Source organism: Lissotriton helveticus, chromosome 9, assembly GCF_964261635.1.
Source record: "Lissotriton helveticus chromosome 9, aLisHel1.1, whole genome shotgun sequence".
Lineage (NCBI taxonomy): Eukaryota > Metazoa > Chordata > Amphibia > Caudata > Salamandridae > Lissotriton > Lissotriton helveticus.
The window spans coordinates 1215691675-1215718430 of record NC_136070.1 but is presented as its reverse complement, the minus strand read 5'-3'; the positions used below and the strand labels follow the sequence as shown (position 1 = coordinate 1215718430).

Here is a 26756-nt window from a genome sequence, read left to right as displayed (position 1 = left end):
CCTTGGTCATTTGCCAGGTGTGTAGAGTGTGGGAGAGGGTGGTCACAAGAGTGATAAGACGAGCCTCGTATGCATGGGACATGCTAATATGGTCTTTGAAGCATTTTGTGAGGCAAGCTGGCATGAAGTCTGTCCAGAGTGGAGCTGCAAATTAATTAGTGACCTATACCCCGGCGGACAGTTTATCACGCAGCAGAATGCCACAATTTCCTTTGCACTTGGTATAGGAGAGTACCTGCAAAGGCACAGGAGGCGTGGATCTCTTTCCGGGAGGAGTTACCGGCCTCCCATACACTGATTACACTCCTGACAGGAGGGCATAGACTGATATCACATATGTAACTAGTATTATGGGACAACCTTCCAGGAATGACTCCTAGGGTGCACTCAAAATGGGACGAGGCCCTAGAGGAACCCTTATCTTCTCAAGATTGGGAGCGAGTGCATGAAGTGGTGAAGACTGATAGCTTCAATTGAAGATTTAAACTGATCAAATACAGTAATATACATCAGACGGATCTCTTACCCAAAACACTGCATACTATATACAATACTCGGACGGACTGCTGCGTCTGCCGCGGGACCCACACAGCTGATTTCCTGCATGTGGTGTGGCACTGCACATCCCGGACGCCCTTCTTGCGAGATGTGTTGGAAAGCCTTAATAGAGCACTGGTTGGGAGTTACAACCCACAGTTCATATTGTTCTGCTGGGCCCGATTCCCACCCCTGATAAGGAGAAAGTTATTAGGAAATATATTCTGTTGCTGTGCCTGGAGCGCGGATATTAATGTGTGAGTTCCTAGAAAGTGAGGAAACACTGGTAGAACGCTACTGCAACGTAAAACACAGGACTAAGGTGGGAATGAAGGACTAGTGAAGGACCCCAGAGGATCAAATTGTTTTTCTCTACCTGTTTGGTGTCTATCCAACTTACTGTTTTCAAATGCTAATGAACAAGAGCGGAGGTGGGGGGAGGGAGTTGGGATACTGTTATTGATGGTGATGATAGCTAAGGTATACTGCAGAACTGTGACTCTACAGCTCAATGTATATGTATTTTATATCCTTTGAAATGTAATAAACAGTATATGAAAACAAAAACAATAAGCAGTTTCTTGTTAATTTGATTATAACAGATGCAAAAAGGTTTTTAATTTGTGACTGTTATCTCATCCAATTTTGTTGCCTAGACCATGCATGCTCTTGTTGGAAAATTATGAGTTACCCTAACCTTTCTGTGAATGAAATCAGATATAAAATGTGAGTATTTGTGACACAAAAAATCCATAATACCATGCATACAGTATATATATATATATATATATATATATATATATATATATATATATATAAATAAAACAGCCTCGCCAGACGCCAACGGCGCCACCAACACGTCCTTGTCGGTACAAAATGACGAAGAGTGGAAACCCAGTTCTGATGCCAAACAGAAGTGCCTTATTGGTGCCTTTCAACGCTCAGCATGTCCGCCACGACGCGTTTCGCCTGTATCCACAGGCTTGATCACATGATGTGTTTATCTGAACAAGAGGAGGTACTTATAGTAGGCACAAAAGACGGACTGTTTATACCGCTATTGCTTTCAGTGGTATTGAAACATGGAAACTGTAAACAGACTATAACTCGATATTGATCGAATTAAGTATAGTGCAAAATACAATATCTCACATCAAAACTTAAACACAATTTAAATGATATAAATATGTGCAAAATACGCTAAGGGCAATAAATACATGTATAACATTCGTTAAAAACATATATATACACATTTTTTGTTCGCGTACTTTAGTTTCCAGGTTAAAAAACACATGTGCAAAATGTATCCCAAGTGTGATAGTATAAAGTGCCTATGCAATGTCATTAGAACATGTTAACCACATTGTACCTCTTCTTGCAGTGCAGAACAAAAGTGCAATTATAGTGCAAATATGATCATAAAGTGCTTGGTGCTAGTATAAAGGGTAACATTCATTTTTGGAAAGGAGGACCCGTAAAAAATGTATTTGTTCCTGTTGGTTCTTTTATAGGCAGGCTATTCTATTTATATTGACCCCCACTCATGATGTTATTTGGCGGAGTCATCTGGGTAATGCCTTAATGAGACCTGATATAACTGATTCTGCAAGAAGATTGTTTCTCGAGGATCTATAAACATGTGTAAAGATCCTTACTCGCGTTGAGGCCCCCTGGGGTTCTGCTGTCAAGCTCCAATATATATCTGGTCTCAAGGACTCGTAATAGCGCTTCTCTATTACCACCTCGTATACACATATATATAAGCACACACAGTCATAAATATACATATATACACACACACACACACACACACACACAAGTAGTGCAACTCACCTTACTCTCGTCATCATCGGAGTCATGTTCATGCAAAAACACTAGCCTTGGTGCTTCTTCATGGTTATCAACTCTGCGAACACAAACTTGCTCTTGCTGTGTAACACGAGTAGAGTGGTTGTCTATGGGCACTTTATGTGTTTCCAGTTTGGTATGCAGGATTTCCTTTGATGTTTGACAAATTTCAGGAGTGGAACGTGGTCTATCCCTTGACTGTGGATAAATTGCAGCATCATTAGGACGGATTTCTTTTGATGGTGGACAAAGCACAGCATCACCACACGAGATATCCACTGATGTTAAATGAAGTGTGGTATCATTATAATTACTCTCCCATGATGACCGATACATTTCAGTATTGTTGGGTCTGCTATCCCCCATATTGCTAGGACAACTCACTTTACAAGATGGATAGCCATTAGGGTCACTGTGTCTCCTGTCACTAGTTGTGGGATAAACTTTGGTATCACTATATAAGTTTACCTTTGATGTCCGTAGAGCTGTGGAATTGAAATGGACACTATCTCCAAGTCCTGAATTTGGGTAAACTGTGGTATCACTATGCATGGTATCCAGTGCCGATGGAAGACCAATAGAGCTTCTACAGACATTCTCATTTGATAAACAAACGTCAGTGTCATTATGGCTGTTGTTCCTCAATGCACGTATGTCAATGCTGTTATGCAAACTCTTCCTTGCTGTTGAATAAAGTGCAGTGACAGTATCTCTGTTGTTTGATGAAGTAACACATACAGGAACTCTATTGCTGCTTGAAGAAGTCATATCTGCAGTATCACTAAGCGTGCTCTCTCTCACGTTGCTATAAACACCACCTCTTGATGCCGGATAAACTGCATTACTTCTATTTTTGATCTTCTCGGAGGCATGGTCAATATGTCTGTTTTCCTTGGATATTCGATAACCTGCAGGATCACTGTGTCTGCTCGGTCTTGGTCCTAGAACTGCAGTATTGTTCAGCCTGCTTTTCCTTGAAGTATCAGTGTCACTCTTCGAGTAAAGCAAATTGCCGACCTGTGACTCAATATCGGACTCCATATTTAGAAGACTATCTTCTGACGATGGACATGAATAAAAGTTTGTTGGCTGGCATTCTTCCCCTGCTGTTCTAGAAACAGGCACATTTCTTGTGAGCAATTGCGAGCTCCCGCCTTGACTGGTCTCATGCTCTTGTCGGTCACCACTTGAAAAATAACTAAAACTCCTGGACCTGCTACTCACTGGCTGGCTTAACTCTATACTCTGATGTGGCACGCAATCTTTCCCCAGGATTGATGCTGTTTTCACTCGACTGGTGTAGGAGTTCCCAATTGCATCCTGGAGAGCCCTCTTGAACAATCCAGGGCAACCCTGATCACTCCGACTTCTAATGGTTCTTCTCCTCTCGAGTGAAGAACTTTCTTGCAAGCTCTCTTTGCCCACAACCTCTGGAAGGCGACTGTTGCTGCTGTCCATGTTAACGCATTGCACATTTCCATGTTTTACCTAACATGGAGGAAAAGAAAACAGTTGTGTGCCTCTCTTTTACTGAATTTCCAAAATACTTCAACAATTACAGAACACATAGGCACATCAAGGGAGATCAAAAATGCAATGCTCCAAATTATAGGCAAGTGTAATGGGATTTACAATTTGCAAAACATAAAATATACCAGTGATCCAAAATTTACGGTTGAATGTACTTTAAAGGTCACATGAATGTCATTTGTAAGACTCGTTTCATTTGTCTTTATTTACTACAGCAAAGCTGCAGAAGTGTTTTTAATATTTCGAAATAAATGCTACATTCAGATGTGTGTAAGCTAGCATAATAAGGCCTCAATGTCAAGGATCTAGCAAGTTTGGGACAATATGTCAGAGATAGAAGCTGATTTCAGAACAAGGCAAGTTAACAGGGTTTGCTTGTTCTCTGCAGGGACAAGGGCTTTCTAGAGAATTGGTTACATAAAAAAAAGATAACCTGAGGGCTCGGAGAAAAGCAGGAGAGAAGCGGAGGACGTAATCAGGTTGAAACAGGCAGTGAATATGGAATTGGGAAGTCTTTACGGGAATCTATAAAGATACACAAATACAAACCACTGTAAGAACAAGCAGGGGAATGATACGCAAACTATCAGAAATTATAGTTTGTCTACTCCTCAGAAGTGGATCTTGCGAGACAGAAAGGAGTGGATTAATCTCGCAGAGTTCAGAGGGACACCCAGCATCTCTGGGGGAGCAATGGGTGGTTCTCTTTGCCAAAGGCACAAGCCTTGGAGTTTAACTGTCGCCATTCGGAGCAAGGACAATAAGGATAATAATATAACACAAAAGAAGACAAAGGGGAACAGTGGAAGGTAAACAGGAACTGCCCTGAGTTCAAGCAGATTGATCCAATATGAAGTCTGCTTCTGAGACCAAGTGCCTGGGCGTGATGCAAGAGGGAGCATCTTATTTAGAATTATTCGGTTAAAACCACCATGGGAACGAATGCGGATCTGCTAGTTACATTGAGCTTATCACTGGGGAACTGGTTCCATTCATTATCTAGGCATTGCTATAAGTGTTTCACCATCAGAAGTTTGTCACTACAAAGATTAAAGATGCCATACAACCCAAAAGAGAAAAAATAACGATCTGCTATTCTGTTTTTTTTTTTTTAAGTCTTTGTTTTTTTAATTACATACAAGCTTTCTTTCTGTTGTCTACATCACTTCTTGTTACGAGGTTGTTGTCTGGGAGTCTATCTGAAATGAATTCTTTAATCAGCAGCTGCTATGGAAAGTTGCTGTGCACATTTGCCTCAAAGTGGGCTTCAATGGCTGAAAAGCTGTTTTTGCTATGGCTTGTGTTGTCGCCACTGAAGGAGAAGAAGTCTATGTTGGTTGGACCTATTTTTTAATTCCTGTAATGTGGTTATGAAACTCTAGAAGCGGAGGACGGAATCGTGTTGAGCAGGTAGTAAATATGGCATTTGGAAGTCTTCAGGGGAATCTATAAAGATACACAAATACAAACCACAGTAAGGATACGCAGAGAAACGCTAGGCAAACTATCAAAAATTATTGTTTGTCGACTCCTCAGAAGTGATCTCTCAGTGGATAGGTAAACGTTCTTATGAGACAGCAAGGAGTGGAATAATCTCACGGAGCTGGGGGATACCCAGCAATTCCGATGGAGGTGCGCTGGGTGGTTCTCTTTGCCAAAGACACAAGCCTTGGAGTCTAACTGTCACCCCTGGAAGCAATGACAATAAGGATAATAATATAACACAAAAGAAGAAGTGGAAGGTACACAGAAGCTGCTGTAAGTTTAATAAGCAGATTGAACCAATATGAAGTCTGCTTCTGAGACCAGGTGCCTGGGGGGTGATGGAAGAGGCAGTACCCCTTTGTGAATTATTCGCTTAAACCCACCATGGGAGAAGGGACATACGTCAATAGCCAAAACATAGCAATGATTTTTGGGTGTTTTTAACCGCATGCGTGCGGCGGCTATTTTTGCGCTACGCGGCTTTTTTCAAAAAGCCGCGTCACATGACGAGCTGAGCTCGTCATCAGCGTGCGAGCGGCACGACTCATGACGAGCTCAGCTCGTCATGAGCGCCGAAGGGGTCAAATGCAAAAACAGTGCGGTGGAAGAAAGTACTTTTTTGTTCTAAAAATGACATCAAAAAAGGTTTGCCTTGCTCAGATCACCATCTCCAGTGTTTAAGGAACAAGCATAGTTGTAAATATTTTTTTTTTTAAAGTAGATTTTTCCTCTTACAAACCCATAATTGAACCCAGAAAGCTATACATCTATGAAAAGTAAACAACAAAAACCTGCAAATTCAGCAAGTTTTGATTTGTGTAGATTGCTCGTGGTTTTCAAAGAGAAACTAATTGTTGAAATCAAAAACAATGTAAAAAAAAAAAATTAGGAAAACATAGAAATAGGTGACAGCGCAAACCCATGTAAATGTATACCTCAATGGCTATTTGTTCCCAGTGGTGGGCACTGCCCAGCATCCATAACAAAAGTCAACAATGAGATTCTGCCCCACATTGGACATTTTGGACTAGGCACAACAGTCAGTAGGGAGGAGAACATGGAGGGCACTACCAGAGGCTATTAAGATACAAAATCCCCATGGGTGACAGAGGTCCAATCACTACTGACGAGATGGGGACAGGCTGTGCCCCTGCACCGGACTCCACCCCCAGCTCACCAGGAAACTACAAACAGAAGAAGGGCCTAGCACGCAGTACTTGCTACACTACTAATGATCACAAGCAAGGCCAGGGGGCCGTGCAGAGGAATCCTTCCAGGTCGTGAACAGCTTGAGGCGGGCACCAACCCAGATTTCAGAGTAACCCTCAGCGACTGGCGTAACAAATCAAACTGAGGTTCTGCAGCTTGGCCCACTGGGTGAAACTGAAGCAATATTATTCAGCCATGTTGGCCTACTGACTAGCTCGATCAAACTCAGAGAATGGGGTAATGAGGGATGCTCCTAATGAGCTTATGTGTTTATCATAGGCTTCTGTACACTTCACTATTATAGGAGGTCTACAGCTAATGTGCCAAATAGATAAAGAGGCCTACCACCCATAGTGGCCATGAGAATTATGTGGAAAACGGCAATTAAGGACCTTCTTTATGCCCTTTGTAGCAAGAAAGGAGAGATGGGCATTAAATCAGTTAAGTCCTAACAACTGAGCTGGAACCTACTATGATAAATCACTGTGGACTGACAAATCGCTAATTCATGGGGTATAAACATAACGAATGAAGGAAATCTCTATGCTTTTTTAAAAATATTTGCCCAAATTACTGAGTTTAGGATCAGTGGTGGATATTTGCACAACTCTGATTTTGGGTTTACTCATTTTGCAAAACAAGTTCTTTCTTAAATATTGGTATAAATTTACAAGCCAACAATGTAGTTAACTGCAATTGATAATGCTCATGTATAACCATCTCAAACTTAACGCTGCCAAAACCGAATTCCTTCGCATCTCACTGCCGAATAACATCCCCAAGATCGAGCTTTGGTTGAACCATCTTACATCCCTTAACTGTTTTCCTCACATCTTAGACTCTGCTAGATCCTTGGGTATTAAATTAGACATCTGAATATGCAGGAACACATTAATGCTGCCACCAAAGGAGCGAATTACCAACTGAACATTCTGCGAAAACTTAAACTCTACCTTCCAGATGAAGACCTAAAACAAGCAGTCCAAGCCCTTGTATTGCCCAGACTGGACTTTGGTAGTGCCACACTATGTGGCTTACCTCAATACAAGGTAGAACTATATAAATGCCTACAGGCAGTGATAGCCCCTGTACTGCTGGACTTATTTAGGGGTATAATATGTTCGGGAGAAATCCCACACTCCTGGAAGGAGGCGAAAATAGTTGTTTTCCATAAGAAGGGTAAGGCTAGGGAGAATCCTGGCTCATACCGCCCAATATCCCTCATGAATGCAGACACCAAAATATACGCTAAGGTTCTAGCAGTTAGGCTGGGAGGGGTCATTGGCGGACTGGTTATTCCCGTGGCAGCATGGGCACCATAGACGACGGGCTATTACGCTTTTTGATGCGCAAGCCGTCACGGTGGGCCGGATCGCCATGATCCTTCTTGACGCCGAAAAGGCCTTCGATCGTGTTACAAGGATGTATTTGTGGGGGATATTGGAGCGGAGTAGCTTCAGCCCTAAAATAATAAAGGCACTCAAAGCAATGTATGATGATCCTTTCGCTAGGATTCAGCTAATGGGTGGTGGGTCAGACAAAATATACATATCCCGGGGGACTCGTCAGGGGTGCCCCTGCTCGCCAATCCTATTCGCGCTCTACATAGATCCTTTTATACAGAAGATATTGGGACACGAAGATATTAAACCAGTGGTATGTAATGGATGTGAAACCTAGTTACTGGCATACGCTGATGACTTGGCAATTACAACCACTGATCCGGACAAGGCTATGTCGGTTCTGAGCATAATAACTAAGGAGTTTGGTCAAAGCTCAGGGTACCTTCTTAATGAACAGAAGACACAAATAATTTGTTCAAGTAATATTATAAAACGTGATGGAAGGTATACGGACTCAGCAATATACCTTGGGGTGAGGATTAGTCCTTAAATGGAAACTATAATCAAAGAAAACTTTGAGCCACTTCTCGTCTTAATGTCAACGGAGTTGAAAAGGATAAATTCCATTCACTTATTCCTAATTGGTAGGGTAAATGTATTAAAGATGACCAGGCTCCCGAAAGTATTGTATCTCTTTCGCTCAATTCCACTTATGGTGGGGGAAAGCGTGGTAAAATCTATTGAGTCTGTTTTTAGTAAATTTATATGGCAGTATGGTAAAACAAGAAGATCTCTTAAGTACCTGTCTCTGCCCCAAGAATTAGAAGGACTAGGGGCTCCTAATATCCGGTTTTATCTGTTGGCGTGTCTTTTTAGCCAGATGGAGATACTTCTGGATAGTGCCACAAACAGGTTGAATAGTGTATATGGGAACACGTATCCCCCATCCATCTTTGAACTGCTGCTGGGAAAAGAAGTTGTGGGTTCTTACTGCGCAAAACTGATTGACGATACTATAATAAAAACAGATATAAGATACTGGATAGTGTGTGGAGGATCTGGAAGGCGGTTCAGAAAATACTGGGAATCCCGAAGTATAACTACTATACACCTCTCTGGAACTCAAATCTCTTTCCGTTGTTGAGCATTGATGGATGGTGGATATCAGGCGAATCTCAATGGATTAGAAGAATAGGGGATCTCTTTAGCTTTAAATTTATACAAATATTTCAAACCCTAATAACTATTAGGCCCCGGATCATTCCAGGAGGTAAAAATAATATCTTCGAGTATATCTTGGCTGGGGGCACTAAGATCGGTATGATTTATAGAGGCTTAATCACTACGCTACAGGACGATATGGAGAAGGTTGAGACTTCCTGGGCTCAGAAACTGGGTGACCCGGATGTAGATTTGGATAAGGCATTGATGTTGGCCAGCAATATATTCCGTTCCTCTAATCTTAGGGCACAACATTATAAGACACTGTATAATCTGTATTATACTCCAGTCAAGTTTTGAGTGGGGGGAAAAAAGATGACGATAAATGCCCAAGATGTTCCCAGGGGCCAGCGGACCTGGTAAATATGTTTTTTGACTGTGGAACACTAAGGCATATAGGTGCTGAGATTGAAAAAATCTGGGAGGGGCTGCTAGGGATTAAAATCACCCTATCCCCGGTCCTGATGGTAATGGGAATAGATTCTAATTTGAGACTGAAAAAGGAGGAAGAAGCATTTGTATTCATTGGTGTTGCAGTGTTGAAAATATTATTGGCTGCTGGATGGAAAGACTCTGTGCCACCCTCATTTCAAATGTGGTTGTCAAGATTATTAGGGATCCGTAACATCGAAGCATCTCTATACTCTCGAAGGGGCAAAAGGATGAGGGAGCTAGGGCAGAATATCTGGGCTCCCCTTAAAAAAATGGAGGGAAGGTAGAGTCTAAAGCTTTTTATATCTTTTAATCATTGGTGGATAATCGGAGGCTAGATTTATTGATGTGTGTGTCGCTCTCCTTGAATGAATATAATGGGATGTTTCCTTTAAAGCAACATTTTTAAGATGTAATGATGTTTGATGGAATATATTTGTCTTATTTAATTTTTGTATGCACCAGATTCTTAATAAAAAAAAACAAAAAATGTAAAAAGACAAGCAGTCTAAGCCCTTGTATTGCCCAGACTGGACTATGGTAGTGCCACACTATGTGGCTTACCTCAATACAAGGTGGCCCCTCTAAGAGCCTCCCTCAATGCGGCAGCCAGAATTGTTTCCGAAACACAAACAAATTATCACATCTCCCGCCCCTAAAATCCCTCAACTGGCTACCGTATAAAGCAAGAATCAAATAAAAAATTGCATGCTTGACACAAAGCGCTACATTTCAATGCCCCCATACATCTGGCTCAAAAGCTAGACAAATCAGGGTCTGCAGACCCTCACATAGTGCGCACACTATGCTTTTGAAACCCCAACGAACCCGCAAAAATAAAACGGGCGCTAGAGCTTTCTCGGTTGTCGCACCTAAGATATGGAACTCTCTATCACCAGATAGTTCGCCTAATCTCCTCTACCGCAACACTTGATCAATATCATTGTCATCTTCCATTGTCTAATGTTGGCAACCACATGTAGCGCAGGAGAGTCCAAGGAAAGGCATAGGCAAATGCTCTTGACAAGTCTATGAAAATGCTTTTGCATATGGACTGAAACTATGCAGAGTTTCTTCAATTGGTGTTTTAAGTTTCAATACAGAATTCCATGGTCTAAAAAAAAAAAGCAAGATAGCAGACCGGTGTGCAAAAGGTGCCCGATGAGCTGGTCTGCTTCCAAGTTCTGAAACCCTGGCAGACCTACTACCATCACAGATGTCCCTCGCCCAAGAACAATTCCGGATTTCAGTAATTCCCTTAACAGTACTCTGGATACCTACAGTTGAGATAATACATTGTGATTTGTATGGTCCGTCTCAAGATGGACAATGCTTATATTGAGGAACGAAGGATTCCAAGATTAGGTGAACTGTCCTAAGCTTTAAGGCATTGATGTGGTAGAGCTTATCTGCAGGAGGCCATTTTTCTTCAATAGATAGCTCCATTATGTATGATGCCCACACATCCACTGATGTTATTTGAGGTTTCCAGAAAATAACTCCCTGAAGCATGTCTAATTCCTTGCACAGGCAGAAGGACTGGATTGGGCTTCTGGACATACAATATCCTTTCTTCCTAGTCTCTTAACTTCTAACACTACAGGTCTCCTAAACACTCTGGAGGAGGTCGCCTGTGAAGCCTGGCTTTTGGTACTAGGGAGATGCAGGAGACCATGTGTAGTGCTACACGCAAACATACATTGTGAGATTGTTGTGACATTTAACTCTATGTTTAACTGATTCCATTTTGAATGTACAATATTTTTGTGCTCTTGCATGGTTTCATTCCGTGCCTTCTTGCAGCTTCAAAGAGGGATGTTTTTCTTCTCAGCACAAAGGAAAACAGCCTTGCCTAAAACAGAACGTGTGGGATGTGCATTTGAAAGCGTGAGAAAGAAATGTACTTCTCGGTATAGGAGTCAAAACACTAAGGGCTGGCCAGCTTCCATCTTGACCTCGAAACAAGACGGTACTTTAAGCCTTGGTTTTGCAACAGATGTAGGGAGAGGGATTTCTAGGAGTCTCTCTCCGTGTTAGCAAAAGGTACTAAAGACAGGAAGTTTTGGCAAGCAGACAGAAGCTCACTTCTGGGGTGGACACACCATTACAGGGAAACTTTTTTTGTCCCAGCGGTAGTTCTGGCTGACTGAAAAGGGCTTCCCAGTCAAAATGATCAGAACAACAAGTTACTTTCCTTTGGTAACGCATTATCTGGTAGAGACTCCATCCAGCTGGTTATTCCTTAGCTTTGAATTTCCCAGGTGTCATGCTGGATACGGAAACTTTTGCTGAGCACTACCCCTTGCGTGCGCCGTCAGGTGGCTCCATTCGGTTCCCCGTGACGTTGTTAGCGTTGGCTATGACGTCACGGTTCCTATATAGGCGCCACCCAGGCACGCGGACGTCAGTTCATTTCTTTCCCTGTCAGTTAAGCGCAGATCTGGGAAAATCTACTGCTCTGTACTTTTGCCAGGCCTTTTCTCGACTTTTTGTCAACTTCCAGATTTTTTCCATTGTGCGCCAGGCTGTCTTTGAGAAAGACAGAGTTTAAGCGTGGGGCCTGTCCCTGCACGGTATCGGTCACTGATCCCCACTTCGTCTGCCTCTGGTGTCTTGAGCACCACCATGATCCAAAGTCGTGCTCGGACTGTCGGGCAATGGCACCTAGGACCCTACGGGAGCGGGCTTTGAAACTCCTTGTGCCCTGGCAGACGACGCAGTCAAGCGAGAGTCCACGGTGGTCCCGGTCCCGATTGAGGAAGAGGAGTTCACGATACTGCTCTCAGAGCCCAAAGTCCTCTTTGTCCCACTCGAGGTCGCCGGGACACTTGGGGAAGAGGAACAAGAAGAAGTCCTCGTCCAAAGTGGACTTCATCTTCACCTCGGCTGTCGTCTGTCGACAAAGGCGGTTAGGAACACCGGCACTCTAGGCACAGTTCTACAGAGCCAGGGTCAACTTCGCATCTCCCTCCTTTTCCAGGAGCCGGAGAAACCCCCGCTCAGATCAAAGAGTTCTATGAGGCCGCGTGTTTGAGCAAACGGGGCCCCGTCATGGCCTCTGGGGCCCCAGAAATCCAATCTCGGATTTGGGTCGACACCCGTCGTGCCACCACGACCTCCCTCAGTGTTGGACTCGAAGTCGGTGCCTTCAGTGCCACAGGTGCCAGCCCCATCCTTATCCCCGACAACACGGAGTCGGAACAACGTTGATTGATCCCAGGGGTTCTATGTTGTCGCCTGAACACTTTGTGGACGTATTAGGCTGGGAGAGTAATGGGAGGGGTCTATGGACCCTCTGGAACACCAGGATGACCCTGCAGAGCAGTTGGATTGGTAGGGTGAAATTAGGTAAGCCAGTGGGCTGGATACTTTTCCAGATACTGGCATGCTCTCTCCGCCAACTGTGGCTACGGAGGAGGGGGCTTCTTATGCCATGGTGGTCAAGCGGGCAGTTTACTTTCTTGCATTTGCCTTGTGAATGTTCCATTATTATTAGCTAGTTTTACTCCCTCGCATTTGACTTGTGAATGTTCCATTACTATTATTTACTTATGTTTTATTCCACTGCATTGTACTTCCCAGTGTTCCACTATTATCTGCTTATGTTTTATTCCCCGGCATTTGACTTAGGAGTGTTCCATCATTATTATTTGCGTGTGCTTTATTATTATCTGCTTGTGTTTTATCTCATGCATTTGACACTTGTATTATTTGTGAGTGTTTTATTATTACTTGCTTGTGCGCACACACACACACTTCCGTGTTGTTTACCAGTTTCAATTGATTTCTGGGAAAGTCTTCCATTTGAGTGTTGTAAAATCCCACGCTTTATTTTGAAACTGCCTTTTGATGTGCCTCATTTTGTAAGTGCTGAGTCACTTTTCCAAGGGTTTCTTCCTGCTTTACCGAGTGCCTCATCTTGGGAGTGCTGAATTTCTTTTATTTGGGAGTGCAAAGCAAGACACCATGCTTTCTAAAATGGAGAAAGCGTCCCAGACCAAATGGGTAAGAGTCTGATTTAGAGAACACAATTTCAAAATATAGATGACAGTTTTTCTTTCAAAGGAAATATATTTTCTAGATCTGTGTTAAAAGAGGCTCTTAGATACTGTATAGTGTGAACAGGTTAGGGGATTAACTTTGAACAAAGAAAGTTATAATCCATGGTTGAATTCTGGATGTTGCTGAAGTTTCAGTGCTGTATTGGTTTTGACCAGCCAGTCATCCAAATACAGATACAAAAGATAAACAATTTAATTGACGTACAGCAGCTATTTCTGCCATATACTGCAAGGCCACCAACAGGGCTCGCTTAAGGTCAAATGGAGAAACTCATATTGGTATTGGAAACTACCAATCCCGAACCTTGGTAATTTTAGTTTGGTTTTGAGGCTGGCAATTTACAAGTTATGTGGAAAGGTTAACGCTTAGTGCCAATTTTTAAACAAGGATTGGCAAAAGCGAATAGGTTTAGCATCAGTTGCCAATGATTTTATTTTGTCATGGATTTTGTAAACGTTATTGTTACGGGTGCTTTCGGGTAACCCTGGGCGAAGAACTACGCTCCGTTCGCGGAGCTTGCGGAGTTTTGGCAACTCCGCGTTCTACGGAGAACGCGAAGCTGTCGATTACTCCGCGATCCGGTGCGTAGCGTAGTTCTCGCGCGCTGAATAACATTATCGCGTGCGCCGGGGGTAAGTTCGCGCGATATTTGACGCGATCACGCACTTTGGAAATAAGGGAACGCAAGCGGGCGGGACAAACCTCTTGAGTAACTTAGCGCGCTAGCTATCTCGAGCATGCAGGCAGCGCCCCGAACACGCGCACCGCGCTCCCGAAGACGAAAAACGGCGCGCGAACGGGTCTAGCAAGCTACTACGCATGTCCGCGGAGCTACGCGAAGGTCGCGGAGTGCAACTGCGTCTTCGCGTAGCTCCGCGGAGTGCGGCTCCGCGAACTACGCCCAGGGTTACTTTCGGGCCCTTGCCAAAATGTCTTTTACAAAACCAAAAACTTTGACTAAAGCAAATCACTTCTTTGATCTCAAAAAGCACACATTGCCATAGTTGTCCATGGCTTATGTTTGGATGTGTCCGTCGGTGTTGTGATAGCCGGAATGACGTTGTCGGAGTACTTGCGCGCTGACGTCAGTTCTGCACATAGCTTTCCATGCTAGGAACGCAGAGCCATGCAAGAAACCGACACTGGTGCCATGAAACTAGGGTCATCAAAGGGAGATACCTTAACCCTAGATATCGGTTCGCAGAACGGGGAGGATGGCTGGGTCGGTAAGGAATCTAACTAACTAATGTTTCTTACAGATATATCGTTACCGAAGGTAAGTAACTTGTTCATCTGAAAGAAACATGTTAGTTAGATTCCTTACCTTAGAATAGATACCCCAGCAATACTAACCCCGGTGGTGGGCATGCGAACCAAGATCACACCAGGAAGTCCTGGAGAACGGAACGTCCAAAAAAGGCATCTCTCCGGACTTGACTGTCCAGGCAGTAGTGCTTGGCAAACGTGTACAGCGAAGCCCACGTAGCTGCCTGACAAATGTCCCGCAAAGCGACTCCCCGACTCAGGGCAGTAGGAGCCACTGTGGCCCCAGTAGAATGGGCACGCAGCCCCACAGGAGGCTCCTTTTTGCCAAGGAATAGCAGACCTTAATGCACAAAACGACCCACTGAGAGATGGTCCGCTTGTGCACCGCTCGTCCCTTCTTAGCGCCCACGTAGCCAACAAAGAGTTGGTCGTCCACCCGGAACTGTTGTGTGCAGTTGAGGTAAAAGGAGAGCGCACCTTTTGGGTCCAGACGGTGGAGCCTCTCTTCCTCTTTCGAGGGATGCGGAGGTGGAAAGAAGGTGGGCAAGGTAATGGACTGGCCGATGTGAAAGGCTGTAACAACCATGGGCAGAAAAGAAGGAAGAGTCCTCAGAACAACCTTGTCCGGATAAACGGAGAGGAAAGGAGGCTTAGAGGAAAGAGCCTGGAGCTCACTCATTCTTCTGGCAGAGGTGATGGCAATCAGGAAACCAGTTTTGAGAGTCAGAAGACGAAGAGGACAATTATGAAGTGGCTCAAAGGGATTGCACATCAGATAAGTAAGAACCAGGTTCAAGTCCCACTGAGGCATCACGAAAGGAACAGGAGGGAACATGTGCGTGATTCCTTTCAAGAACCTATGTACAACAGGGGACTTGAAAAGATCAGGAAGCCTCAAGAAGGCTGAAATGGCCGAGAGATAGCCCTTGATAGTGCCCAGAGCAGAGCCCTGCTGGGCAAGAGAAAGAAGAAAGAGGAGAACCTCTGAAAGAGGGGCAGAGAGGGGACCCACAGCCTTTGCTGTGCACCATGCCACAAATTTGTCAGAATGTCATCACAGACTTCAGGAGGCAAGTCAAATGGCCTCAACTGTCGCCGCTCCATCTCCAGGCATGTAGGTGGTGACTGGACAGGCTCGGGTGGAGGATGGTCCCCTGTAGCTGCGACAGAAGGTCCTCTGAAGAGGCAGTTGAATCGGGGGATCGATTGACATACGGAGTAGCTCGGGATACCAGTATCTTCGTGCCCAGTCCGGAGCCACAAGGATGACTTGGGCCCGGTCGCGCCTGATCTTCTTTAGCACTCTGGGCAGAAGTAGTACAGGCGGAAAGGCGTACAACAGACCGCAACTCCACTCGAGATGAAAAGCGTCATCGAGCTAGTGCCGCCTTGGAAATTCCAACGCGCAGAACTGATGACATTGCGCGTTCTCTTCGGTGGCGAATGTATCTAACCAAGGCTATCCCCACTGCTGAAAGAGACCTTGCGCCACGTCCGAGTTTAGACGCCATTCGTGATCCATCACGCACCGACGCCGGAGTTTGTCCGCCCTGGCGTTCAGGGAACCTGCCAGGTTTTAAACCACCAGGGTGATGTCCTGGCGTTCCAGCCATGCCCAGAGACGCAGAGCCTCTTGACAAAGGGTCCACGACCCCACCCTACCCTGTTTGTTGCAGTACCACATGGCGGTGGTGTTGTCCGTGAACACCTGCACTACACTTCCCCGGACAGAGGGAAGGAATGCCTTCAGTGCAAGTCAGATCGCCCGCAGCTCCAGATGTGGAGCAGGGACTCCGCCGGAGACCAGAGGCCTCTGATCTCCGCCTCTCCCATGTGGCCCCCCCATCCCAGGAGGGTCGCATCCGTCCTCCTGTGAGCTTCGGTTGGGGAAGGGAGAGGGATCTGCCACTGACCCAATCGCGGTCCGTGAGCCACCAGTGCAGCTGATTCGCAGTGCCCTCCGAGATCAGGACGTGGTCGGACAGGTTGCCCTGATGCTGTGCCCACTGAAACTTCAGGTCCCACTGCAGAGCCCGCATCCGCCACCTGGCGTGATGCACCAGCAGGATGCAGGAGGCCATCAGCCCCAGGAGCCTCAGCGTCAGCCTGACCAAAACTCGGAATAAAGGCTAAAAAAGCGGAATCAGAGCCTGAATATCCCGAACCCTCTGCTCGGGAGGATAAACCCAAAACTGCGCCGAGTCCAGAACCGCTCCGATGAATAGTAGCTTCTGAGAGGGACTCAAGTGTGACTTCGGCACATTGATGGAGAACCCCAGCGAGTGCAGGAGGAAGGCCGTAGTCTGGAGGTGGGAGACGACCGTCTGGGGTGAGCCCGCCTTCAACAACCAGTCGCCGAGATAGGGGAAGACGGGAACCCCTAATCTGCACAGATGAGCTGCGACCACCGCCATCACATTCGGCACTGGTGATGCCGAAGGGGAGCACAGTAAACAAAGTCCTCGTGGCCTACCCTGAACCGCAGGTAGCGCCGGTGGGCCAGCAGGACGGGGATATGGAAATAAGCGTCCTGCAAGTCCAACGCCACCATCCAGTCTCCAGGGTCTAGGGCAGCTAGGACCTGAGGTAAAGTCAGCATCTTGAACTTCTCCGTCCAGAGGAAGCCATTGACGCTCCGGAGGTCCAAGATAGGGCATAGGCCCCCTTTGCCCTTCTTGGGAACCAGGAAGTAGTGGGAATAACAACCACGTCCTACTTCTGGCCCAGGAATGCGCTCGATGGCCCCCTTGGCCAAGAGGGCCGTAACTTCCTCCTGCAGAAGTCGCAAGTGATCCCCCGACATGCGGTGGTACTGCGGTGGCATGGCTGGAGGGGTCGCCTCGAAGGGGAGGGAGTAGCCCCTTCGGACGATTTGCAGCACCCACCTGTCTGAAGTGATGGTACGCCAGTGGAGTAGGTGATGCCGAACCCTGCCTCCTACTGGCGTCGAATGGGCCTGAAAGCTCGGACTAGGAAGGCTTTGAGGCGGACGCTGCAGGAGTGGATTTGGACTGACCGGGCCGTTGTCCCCTTGCACAGCCACGGCAGTTACCACGTCCACGTTGAGGTTGGTTCTGCCGCCTGTGGCTAGACGAACGTGTGGGGGCGCCCCTTCCTTGGTCACGAAAGGGGCGAAAAGCAGAAGTCTGCTGGCGCTGGCCCGACAGGCCCAAGGCCTTGGTCGTAGCCCTGGAGTCCTTGAAACGCTCAAGCGCACTGTCTGCTTAGTCGCCAAAGAGGCGACGGCCATCAAAGGGCATGTCCATGAGCGTGTTCTGGACATCCCCCGAAAAATTTGCGAACCTCAGCCAGGCGTGGCGACGAATCGCCACCGTCGTGGAAATCGATCTGCCCAGTGAGTCCGTGGTATCAAGTCCACATCTGATGGAATAACGTGCTGCGTCCTGCCCCTCAGCAAGAGCCTGGGCGAGCCATGCCGGGGCCTCCTCCGGACACTGAGGCAGCACGTCCGCTACCGTATCTCACAGAGAGTGGGGGTAACGTACCAAATAGGCATCCTATTTATGTGTGCTTCCTCCAAGAGCAACATCTGAGCCCGGCGACCACATCCTGCCTCTGGGCCAGCAGGACTGCTGAGACAAACGCCTCTCTGTACACCAACTACGCTTGGGGAACAGCCATTCTCCTCCACAAGGGGCTGCTCTGGCGCACGACAAACCCTTCACGACCAAGAAGGCAGGTTTGTTATTATACACAGCATACTACATCATTTCCCAGTGATCTTGGCTTCAGTCAATGGTACTACCACAGACAAGGATAAGTTACTTACCTGTAATCCTAGTTCTCTTCAAGGGGTATCCTCATCAAAGTCATAAGCACTGAATATTCCCGCCCACGTGCGGGGACCCCGGAAATATTATAGAAATATACATGTAAATTACATATAAATAGCTCCACAAATATGTATGCACATAAATAATTTTTCTCACACCAATGCAGCCCCAAAAAAGAGGATAAACAATGTAAATAATCCCACATATACTGAATTAGCAATGACACAAAGAAAACACACTAGGTCAAATAGCCCTTGAGCTTTGTGTTTTAATGAGCAAAAGACTCATAAATCTTGTAAATTGCCAATAAACATACATTGTTAGCCACAGGCTGCATTGAACAGCAATAGCATAGAAAATGAAAAACATTTTCAACAAAAACTGTCACCGTGCCTTTAAGGCAGCCATGACCCCTGGCTTCTCATCATGCCTCAGGGGTGACAGTTCGGTCAGTTGTTCTTTGCATAACCCTGAAGTCAGGGCTTAACCACAAGTCATAGAACAGACCACTCTCATTTACCTGGGGAGGCGGGAGGGTGTGCTTATGACTTTGATGAGGATACCCCTGGAAGAGAACTAGGATTACAGGCAAGTAACTTATCCTTTCTCTTCCAGGGGATCCTCATCAATAGTCATAAGCACTGAATAGAATAGCAAGCCCAAACACCACCTGCAGGTAAATGAGAAATACATGACCCAACCAAACAACATTTATAACAGCCGAGTACTCAGCTGCTAAACAGATTCCGCAAGGAGGCCTGGCCTACCTGGGTATCTGCTCTAGTGTCAGAATCAAGACAATAATGTCTGGTAAATGTATGGACAGACCTCCAGGTCGCTGCCTTACAGATCTCAGACATGGGAACATTCTGGAGAAAAGCTGCAGTCGCAGCCCTACCCCTGGTGGAATGCGCTTTGAGAGAAAACCCGAGAGTTTTCTGCGCCAACTGGTAAGCAAGCTTGATACATGAAACGATCCATCTCTGAACAGACCATTTCGAGGCTGCAAGACCTGTTCTGATCGATCCATAGTTAACAAACAGCTGATCAGAAAGACGTATAGTCTTGGACCTATCAAGATAGAATTTTAAAACCCTTTTCAGGTCCAAAGAGTGCAAAGCCCTCTCAGCTGGAGAAGAGGAATTGGGAAAGAAAGTGGGCAGAGAAATAGACTGATTGACATGGAAGTCTGACACCACTTTAGGAAGAAAAGACGGATGTGTCCTTAGTACCACTATTAAAATGAAACACAGTATAGGGTTCTTTGGAACAGAGAGCTTGGATCTCACTCACCCTACGAGCTGACGTGATTGCTACCAAAAAAGCCGCCTTCTAGGAAAGGTGTTGCAAGGTAGCTTTATGAATGGGTTCAAAAGGCGGACCCATTAACTTTGATAGCACCAGGTTCAGCTGCCAGGGAGGAGAAGGCTGACGCACTGGAGGGTACACTTTGTTCAACCCCTGCAAGATGTCTTTTACAGCTGGTAACTGGAAAAAAGAAGGCTGTGAAGGTGTCCGCCTATATGCTGTTATAGCGGCAAGATGCACCTTAATAGAATTAAACTTTAAACCTACTTTCGCCAGATATAACAAATAAGGAAGAACTACCTCTTCCTGACCCTTAATAGGATGATGACCATTGTGTATGCACCACAGATAGAAGCGCTTCCATTTACAGGCATAAGAATGTCTTGTGGAAGGTCGTCTCGCTTAATTCAGGATGGACATACATTCCTGTGGCAATCCTAAGCGGCCGTATTGTATGACCTCAGGAGCCATGCTGTCAAGCTCAGTGACGAAGGTTGGGATGATGTATCCTCCCGTTCATTTTGGACAACAGGTCCGGCCTGCATGGCAGTCTCTTGTGAGGAGCCACTGATAGATGAAGCAGGTCCATGTATCACCATTGTCTTGGCCAGTCGGGGGCAATGAGGATCATTGTTGTGCACAAGTGTGTCAGTTTGCGCACCACCTTCGGGATCAGCGGAAGTGGTGGAAAGGCGACACACATTCCCCTGACCAGTCTATCAAAAGGGCATTCCCTCTTGTTCCTGGACGGTAAAACCACGAGGCGAAGTCTTGGCATTTGGTGTTTTCGTCGTCCGCAAACAGATCTAAGGAGGGACGACCCCTAGACTGGGAGATTCCTTTTAGGACCTAGTCGTTTAGAACCCAGTCCTCTCTGTCTTCGAAATGCCGACTCAGAGCGTCGGCCCTCACATTAAGTTCTCCTGGGAGGTGGATCGCCGTGACCGACAATTTGCGAGCCAGAAGCCAATGCCAGATGCGTTGGGCCTCCATTGACAGAGTCCGTGAGCGCGTTCCCCCCTGCTTGTTTAGGTAGTACATGGTGGTGGTGTTGTCCATTTGTACTAGTATTGATGTTTCCTGAAGCGAGGGGAGGAACGCTTTGAGAGCCAGGTGAACTGCTCTCAACTCCAGCATGTTGATGTGATACGTACTTTCTTTGGGAGACCACAAACCTTGCACTTGGAGGTGATCCATGTGTGCCCCCCAGCCTTGAAGAGAAGCATCGGTGATTAAAGTCTGAGCAGGAGGAGGTTGATGGAACAAAATTCCCACCTGCATGTTCTGTTCTTTGTCCACCATGGAATGGAAGCTCGAGCTGTTTCCGACAGAGTAATCCGATCGTCCCAGCGAGCTGACTGTTGGTCCCACTTGTCCTCCCGATCCTGCTGAAGAGGACGCATCCGAAGCCTGGCATTCGGGACTAGATGCATGAAGCCATCGAACCTAGCAGGGAGGCATTCTTTCGCACTTTCTGAACCCTGTGACGAAGTACCAGCTGACACTTTTGGGTTATAGAACACTGTCTCTCCTCCGAAGCAAACACTTTTCCTACTTCGGAGTCTAGAAGAGCTCCTAGGAAGTGAATCTTCTGGGTGGGTTGCGAGACTGATTTGCTGAAGTTTACATGTAAACCCAACCAGTGACAGAGCTAGACTCAGGTTTGGAATTGATTCCTTACAGCGTCTGGGGAAGGACCTTTCAGTAGCCAGTCGTCCAGATACGGGAACACGAAGACTCCCTCTCTGCATAGAGTGGTCGCTACTACTGCAACACACTTCGTGAATACCCGGGGAGCTGACTTGACCTTGACCTGTTCTCATGCCAGGTCGCTCCCCCACCGCTCCAGCGCTCCCCGCTAGTGCTGTACCCTTTGCCTGCTGCCCCTTGCCGCTGCTAGAAGTTTGAGGCCACCCGCAGGCTCCCGCCTGCGCCTCATCCCTGGTGGCCCAGTGGTGGGCAGTAAGTATTTAGTCTGACCTTTTTACTCCATCTGTTTTCTTTCTCCTTGATTTCCTTTTGTATCTTGCCACCTGCTTTTCTGCCTGTACTGTAGCTGTATTCTGCCTTTAGTCTTTGCTTTGTGTTTCTCTTTGCCTTGTTTTTCTCACTGCCTGTTTGTTTTCTAGTGCCTGTCTCTCCTTGCCTTTTTCTCCCCCCTCCCGCCCCCCGCATCCCTTTCCCGCCGCTGCGTCCCCTGCGGCCCCACCCCATCCTCTCCCATTCGCCTCCCGCCAACCGCCTCCCAGCTGCTCCTCCCTCCCTCCACCCTTCTTAATGGTGGCCGCTGCGCAGCCACGCTGCTGGCGCACCAGAGGCGTGCCAGTCTGTGCCCGTCCGCTCCTGGACCGCGCCCAGCGCCAGAACCCCTGGACCCCGCGCACTCCACAGCACTGGACCCAAACACAGCCACGACGCCGACTCCCTCCACGCTCTCAACACCGGCCGAGACCAACAATGCATCCAGGCCGCCCCGAAACGCACCCACGGACCCTTCTCCTGCCGCAAATGCAGTTTCACCTACAACAGAACCACCAAACCATCAAGGACCAGACCCAATCACCTCCGCTGCATACTCAACACCCGCTCCGCACGCAAACACACCGTCGAACTCTGGGACCTACTCGACAACACCACCCGGACGTAGCCTTCTTGACTGAGACGTGGTGGAACGACTCCTCAGCTCCAGACATCGCCATTGCCATCCCAGACGGCTACCAGATCACCCGCATGGACCGCACCAACGGCATCGGAGGAGGAATTGCCATCATCCACAAATCCACCCTCAAGGTCACCACCCACGCAGACGACACCCTCAACACTGCTGAACACCTGCACTTCCAGATCCACACCGACCCAACACCACCCTCAGAGGGACGCTAGTCTACAGACCCCCCGGATCCCGGGCCCAGTTCAGCGACTCCATCGCCGACCTCGCCAGCACCCACGCTCTCGCCTCCACGGTCTGCATACTCCTCGGGGATCTGAACTTCTACCTCGAGAACAACAACGACGCCTACTTCGCCACACTGATCGACAACCTCGCCAACCTAGGCCTCAGACAACTCGTCACCACACCCACCCACGCCGCCGGCAACACGCTGGACGCCGTCTTCACCACAAGCACCCACGTCTCCTTCAACCACACCACCAAACCCCACTGGACAGACCACCGCTGCATTTACTTCACCTTCAAAAAACCTGCCACGCACCACCGCACCCACCAGCTGCCTCGCCGCTGCTGGAGCAAAATCACCGAAGACCAGATGACCACCACCCTCTCCCTGAACCAACTCACCGAGCCCACCAACCCGGACGCCGCAGCCCGCAACCTCAGACAGTGGATCGAAGACTGTGCAACACCCTCGCCCCACTGAAGAAACCCCCCCAACAACCACGCCAGCAAGAGAGCCTCCTGGTTCACTGACGAGCTCCTGGCCTCCAAGCGCGCGTGCCGGAAACTGGAGAAGAGATGGCTCCCCACTCCCGCAGACCGGACATCCAGGCAGCCCACAAGGACGCCACCCGCAGACACCACCACCTCATCAGATCAGCAAAGAGGTCCTCCTTCAAAGACCGACTGGACAACAACGCACACGACAGCAAAGAGCTCTTCCGCATCGTAAAAGAACTCTCCAACCCCAGCGCCAACGCCAACGACATCCCGCCCTTACAGGAACTGTGTGACTCCCTCGCCAACTTCTTCCACCGAAGGATTGTGTAGTATGTTAGTCCATACATACATGAAATGATGTAGCCGAGGCAGATGAAGTTGATTTATGAAGATGATTTATTCAACCATTAATAGGATAATTTGAAGTATAACTCTGGAACAAGTAGCCCCACCAGGAGCAGCCTCCTAGCTACTCAGCCCATTCTCAACTGCCAACCCTCAAACCAGTCACCCAAGCATTCCATCCATGTCAATCACACTCACATTCTAATCTGGAACACTCACACTGGCTGAGTAGCTAGAAGCAGAGAAGTGCAGTAACATAAATACTAAACCCAGAATACTACACATCCTCTCCCTCACGAATTGGAAAACAAAGAGAACCAGAGAGCGAAGAAGAAAACTATCCACAATCAAAGTATACAATAGTAATATTTATCCGTAAACCCAGGGATGAGAAGGACTCCACACCACGAGAGGGTAAACAGACAAAAGCCAGGAAAGAAGGAAGAAGGAGACAGCAAACACTATCACTGATACCATCCTCCTCCCAAAAGAAATTTGAAATATGAGAGACGAACTCCCAAACAACAAGTAAGTAAGACCTAACGTGAAGAAAAAGTCTTCACGAAGGTAGACTGTGGTAACCAAAAGCCACTCCTCAAGAGAGGAACTAAGAAGACATGGGACTAACCCATAAGCGAAGGTGTAACAAGGAACAAACCCAAGAAAACACAAGCAGCACGGGAAGATGCAGCACAATGTGGCAAAACAATTCCACTCCTCATGTGAGGAACACTGAAAATATGGGGCTACCCATGAATGAAAGTGTAACAGAGGAAATACCTAAGAACACAAGCAGCACAAGATAGTGCAGCACAATGTGGCAAATATTCCAGTCCTCATGTGAGGAACACTGAAAATATGGGGCTACCCATAGACGAAGGTGTTACAAAGGACAGATCTGATGACACTCGCGGCACAAGAAGATGCAGCACAATGTGGCAAAATTTCCACTCCGCTGAGAGGAACTGAGAAAATATGGAGTCACCCATAACCAAAAAGAAGGAGGTGTAACAAGGGACAGGTCCCAAACACACACATGGCACGAACAAGTGCAGCACAACGTGTCAAACCAACACATAGGTAAGAAATGAAGCACAACCAGCTTACACAAGACATAGAGAGAAATGTGATGCACAGGGCGTCTTACACACTGGACACAAAAGAGAAATTCGCACAGTGCGACATGCACGCAAAAAACGTAGAACAAGGTGTCCAACACAAGTAGAGAAGGTATAAAGTCCTAAGCAAAGACTTTGACCCAATAACCCAAACATGAGGGTTAACTAATGGTAAAACCATGAGGGGAAATAGGATTACAACCTAAACCCATCCCAAAAACAGGGATACAATGATGCAAATGAGGGTGAGAGAACACTTAACGAAAACTTTGGGCAGACATGAGTAGGAGAACACATGTACCAAACTAAAGCATTGAAATGAGGGTGAGAGAACCCTAAACGAAGAGGGTGAGAGAACCCACATATGAAAAGTGACACAAATATTAATGCAGTGTAGACATAAGGGTGAGAGAACCCAACTTAAGTTAAATGACACATTTCTTATACATTTCAAAATTGAACATACTGTAAGTTAAAAATATGCACGCAAAAATTAATCACAGTCATAGGTGTGCCTGTTACATTAGGCAGCAGAACAAAGTACTTTAGATGCAGGAGAATTGCCCATAAAAGATGAAGATGAAACGTGGCACGAATAAAGGTGAAGAAAATCTCAAATGAAATGTTCCACGTAGTACGGAGCAGTTTGCAGGTGAATGAAACTTCATGAGATTGTGGCTATAGCTAGAGTTCTTATGAAACAGTACCTTTATTGTGAGACAGTAAACAGGACCTTGGTGGCAGGATAAACACAGCCGATGTCATGCTCGAAGAGCACATAAAATTGGGTGAGTAAAACCTCTTCCAAACAACAGACCGCGTTGCCATGGTAAAGATGGCGGCACGCTCATCACGCAGCTCCGGGTGGCTCACGGTGCGGTACACGCTGCAGTGCAGACGTGTCATTGACAAAGAACATGACGCGTCCTCCTCACTGAACCCTCCTGCAAGGTTCGATTGCGTCATCATAACGAGCTGTCAGAGGAGATTAAAGGAGCTCCTCACCAATTGAAAAACCGTCTCCAAGTAAGTAGTTAGACACCTCACGTTACTCGATGTTTAAAGCGTCACACAGTAAAATTAAGTACGCTTTCCTTCCGCTGAGCAACAGAAAGTACGGCCACTGAAAGGGGCAGACAAATTTACACAAAATATAGCCTTTTACTTGATGCGGTAGAGGTGCTGGCACAAAGTATAAATTGCTGCTTATTACTTGATGAGGCAAAGATGCTGGTACAAAGTTCAAATTTCTGCCACAGTCAGCGCTAGTACAGATGAGCATACGCACACGAAGAAGGTAATGCATCCATCAACTTGAATTAAAGAGAGTCATTAACAACGCACTTAAGTGACTAATTACCTTGGTTACAGTTCTGTGCTGACACTGCTTGCTTCCATAGGCAGTAGATGAAGGTAGTTGCTTTCAGACATTAAAATTCCTTCTGCGTCACGTAGGCAGCTTAAATGATGATTTTTACGTAGAAGCCTTGTTTAAGATGACTTGACAGGACGCTTTTGCCAGGGCTGCCTGGTGTGTTCGGCACTGGTGGGGCTAATTAACGTGCTTGTAGAGGTTCTTTACTTTGTGATGATAGATGCTTGTTCCATTTCAGTTACAGGATACACTCAACTCTTTTTAATGGCATTTTCTGCGCAGGAAAGTCTCCAGATCGTCGCCAAGAATAATGTAGTATGTTAGTCCATACATACATGAAATGATGTAGCCGAGGCAGATGAAGTTGATTTATGAAGATGATTTATTCAACCATTAATAGGATAATTTGAAGTATAACTCTGGAACAAGTAGCCCCACCAGGAGCAGCCTCCTAGCTACTCAGCCCATTCTCAACTGCCAACCCTCAAA

The 26756-nt window shown here is 46.7% G+C and overlaps 1 protein-coding gene across 2 annotated transcripts in view; it reads right to left on the bottom strand.

The window, feature by feature from the left end:
* TATDN2 (TatD DNase domain containing 2) overlaps positions 1 to 26756 on the bottom strand; it is a 559782-nt gene that overhangs the window by 359750 nt on the left and 173276 nt on the right. For both annotated transcript variants that reach the window (XR_013601139.1, XM_078661683.1), the window contains exon 3: positions 2371 to 3873. Coding sequence is in view for 1 of the 2 variants with exons in the window: in XM_078661683.1 (XP_078517809.1) it covers positions 2371 to 3873 (1503 nt within the window). In the remaining variant the exon portion in view is untranslated. The remainder of the gene's footprint in view (positions 1 to 2370; positions 3874 to 26756) is intronic.